This window comes from Rhipicephalus sanguineus, chromosome 5 (assembly GCF_013339695.2).
Source record: "Rhipicephalus sanguineus isolate Rsan-2018 chromosome 5, BIME_Rsan_1.4, whole genome shotgun sequence".
Classification (NCBI taxonomy): Eukaryota; Metazoa; Arthropoda; class Arachnida; order Ixodida; family Ixodidae; genus Rhipicephalus; species Rhipicephalus sanguineus.
Genome location: NC_051180.1, coordinates 17,071,212 through 17,074,941, shown reverse-complemented (window position 1 = coordinate 17,074,941; position 3,730 = coordinate 17,071,212). Strand labels below are relative to the sequence as shown.

The following is a 3,730-nucleotide window of genomic DNA, read 5'->3' as shown; positions in this document are numbered from 1 at the left end:
CCAACACCGCAGGAAATCCGAATTGATGGATCTCGGTCTCGGTGCAGCGGTACTATAGTGCCTAGAATATAAGTATATTCTAGGCACCACTATAGCGGTACCTCGCCTCTCGTCGCGAACGGCGCCATGTTGCGTTTTTCATTGGTTCATCTTAACCGTTACGTCATGGTAAAGAGGGGCCGTAGTTGGACGCGCATAATACAAATGGACAGTGGTACAGTTTACTTTTTATTCTTAGCTTGTCACCGACTATAGAATCTTCTAGTACACTCTAGTTCGGGTATTATACATAGGGAGGGAGGGCTACATGTTTAACTAAACGATGCCCGAGATAACCCACATTTCTAGCCGCTAATCGCCTTCCGCGCACGCGTTGCATCCCCACAATGGTTATCGGAATTAACACGTTACAACTAGTTCGGACGCTCAGTTTACCCGCAGCCTCTGAAAGACCGTGCAACAAATTGAACAAACAATGGGTACGCCCTATCCGAGCGATGATACACCAACTGCGCCATGACGAGGAGGAAGGAAAACGTCCTTTCTGCTGGCGTCACGAGCAGGCTTGTTAGGACAAGCCAAGGGAGCACGCGTCGTGAAATACTCACGTGCTCCCATGACCGCTCGCGCTGCTACGATTCCTACGATTCCGACGCGCCACATAAATCCAGTTACAGCCAGACGACAAGGCGGTAGGCATGCGGTAGGGCACGGGCCGATCGAAGCGCTCACAAGCGGAGAATCCGGAAGTTTCTGGAATCTGGCACTCGTGATCTGGCAACAACGCTTGCAGCGTTTCTTTGCGAGGGTCTTCTCCAACGTAGCTGGTGAGTGCAGGGCAGGTGTCCCGGTTCACAATGATTTATTTGTGTTTTATCATCTCGTCACTGGTTCACCTGTATCGTCGCGATATAAAGTGCTCTAATCCATTCTGCTGACGTTCGGCATATCCCCTCTGTAGCGCGAAAACAAGCAGTTAAACAAGTACCCGTTACTCGGCGCTCGCCCTGGTGACCTTTCATTCAGACTGGGTGACTAGTAGCCTAAATTCATTTTTATAGAAAACGTTTCACGAGGAAATCGGCTCCGTGAAAAGCGTGTGACAGATATAACTTGGTTATTCACTCTGTGCTCTATGCGGCCTATTTGTTACGCCGCGCTCTTTGGTGCAGTGCGCGATGTTCATTCGGTCGTTGGTGCAGTGAACGTACTGTGCTAGCCTCATTCGTGCTTGTAACCGCTTGTCACCGCTGTTCTTATTCCAGGCCACTGGAGGATGTTTGTATCGAAAGCCAGCCGCTACGCCTTCAGGATTTCGCACGTAAGTATGCGTCATAGATGGCAAGAATCCGCACACGCCGTAGCACGTTTTACACGAGCGCTAACACGTGTTGCTGTGCAAAGAGATGCTAAAACCGCCGTAGTTGTTTCCCACACGATACTTGCCCGTGCTTCCCCAGTAGCTCGCAAAATTAGCGGCTAGTTGATGAAGCCAGCACGATGTCACTTGTCAGCGTAATCTATTGCACCTTCTGGGGGCAAGTGTAATCGTTGTTACGAGCAACAATAGAGGGTTTTAGTGCCGGGGCCCCAAAGCAGCTTGCGTACGTAAGCCCTTGCGCTGGATTCTCCGTAGGTGCGGCTGGAAGTACAAAGGAACGCAAGAGCGTGCGTACGCAGGTGGCTTGGGGTCCCCGGCACTAAAACTCTCTAATATCTGTAAGAGTTTGCTGCGACACCGTGGTACGACGCCACATGGGCTGTTTACGTCGAAAGCTCGTCATACTAAGACGGCGGGGGATGGGGATGAAATTCGTATTGGGAAGAGCTGGAACCACACACTGAGAAGGGGAATGTTTACTTGGAATTTATGTAGTTGCATCTAAACTAGAAGCCATTTCCTTGTACTAGGCGCAAGGCTGTTTTTTTTTTTTTCTTGCGCTAAATGAACGTCACGGACTTCAAACACTTGAAAATACTGCCAAGCCTTGGAGCACCCGAAGTAATTTCATATAATGGCTTTTACCCTGCCACTATTGGTTTTTGTTTCACAGGGTGTTAATGTGTCACGATGTGATGTAGAAGGTGCTCAGGAAGTTTTCAGTCAGTTTCGTCCTATGCTGCTATTCACGAGTGCCGCTGTAGCAACACAACAGATGACTAGGAAACTCTGAGCAAGTGTCAGACCCATCCACCTGACCACCACCTCCATTGTGGAACAGTACAAGTTCAACTGAGTCTGGCTGTAAAATGCTATCTTAAGTTATTTGGGTTGCTTTGAGGTTTGCATTCATATCTTTTTGGGGGGTTTAGAGTTCCGGAACAGTCATTTAATGCGGAAAATTACCAAAATATGTTTGTTCATCTTTGACTCCTTCAACATGGCCGTCGCTATGTATGTCTATGAATCCGAACCAGCTTGCCCACTTTTCAGTCATTTGTTTTCGATGGGTTTACGGGTGTCAATAGAAAAGCTTGTCTGGCTTAGAGCAGTATTGGAAATGAATTATGAAGTAACATGTTGGTGAGCTTTTTCAAACATATATCCATTTGGTTGTTGCCCTTGACTCCAGTACATTGGTGTTCATTACAGAATGTCTACTTTGACAACCAGCTGAAAACGGGGAAGGACCGTGTCGTGTCATCGTCGGCATTTGCACTGTCTACTGTGGGCATTCTGCTGTCTGCCTTCGGCCTCCGACAGATGGGTCACAACCAGAAATGGATCGAGCGCGGCTGACGACACCGAAATGACTCTAGTCTAAATAATTTGCCTCCCCACCCTTAGGCAATGCGGCCCTTCCCCTGCACGTTGCTTTCAACAGTGGAGCTCAGCATGAATTACGCCATCATCACATTGACAGCCAAGGACTTCTTGTGCTTAGAAAGCTTGCTGTTGTAGCGCCTATTTCTTGCATCAAAGTTTCCAGCGTCCTGTATTTATGACCGTAATGATCTGTTCAAACGTTACAATGAGTAATGTTAGATTTATGTCGAATAAACCCTCGTCTCTCAAGTTATTTCTGTGCTCTATGTCTGAATCTGCAGACTGTACAAACGGTATCCGGACTTCAAATAAGTGGTTGAATATTGATAGTGAAAAAGGAAACTGGCACTCTTGTGTTGCATTTGCGGCTTTGGTGTCAACAACTAGTCTGGTGACATGCCATTCTATGGTTCGTTGCTGTCGTTATGATGCTGTGGCTGGCAGATGTCGCCACATTTCAAGTCTTTTTTACAATTTCCTCAGTTAACTAATGTCCAGTGCTGGAGTGCATTACATTTGACAATTATGTAACTATTATCACAAGTGACTTCACAGAAACATTTTGCCCTATAGAAATGAGAAAATGCTAACATATTGGATTCGTTACGTGATAGCCTTCTTTCAAACAAACTGCTATTTAAACTGCCCTTAATTGGAGATGTCATGCTCTGTAGCCTTCTTTTCAAGTGTGCTGTTTCTTGGGCTAGTTGGAGTAGGATATTTTTGGATGCGTTTGAAAAACAAGGACACAGTGAGGCACACATGAACCACAAACGAAAGTGCTCTAGCAAGAGAAGTTTATTTGAGCATCCTGCCTACACTTATACATGCAAACTTGAACCAAGTGGCGTATGGTATCGCACCATCGAGTTAAGGAACACTTCAGTTGCTAGAGCACCTTCGTTTGTGGTTTATGTGTGCCTCACTGTGTCCTTGTTTTTCAAGCACGTCAAAAAATACAGT

The 3,730-nt window shown here is 46.6% G+C and overlaps 1 protein-coding gene across 1 annotated transcript; it reads left to right on the top strand.

Moving 5' to 3' along the window:
* Positions 1-601: 601 nt before the first annotated feature.
* On the top strand, positions 602-3,020 carry LOC119393295 (uncharacterized). Its single transcript, XM_037660234.1, has 3 exons — positions 602-827; positions 1,266-1,321; positions 2,594-3,020. Exons 1-3 carry the CDS (start codon positions 617-619, stop codon positions 2,738-2,740), a joined length of 414 nt encoding a protein of 137 aa, XP_037516162.1. The 5' UTR covers positions 602-616; the 3' UTR covers positions 2,741-3,020.
* Positions 3,021-3,730: the final 710 nt, after the last annotated feature.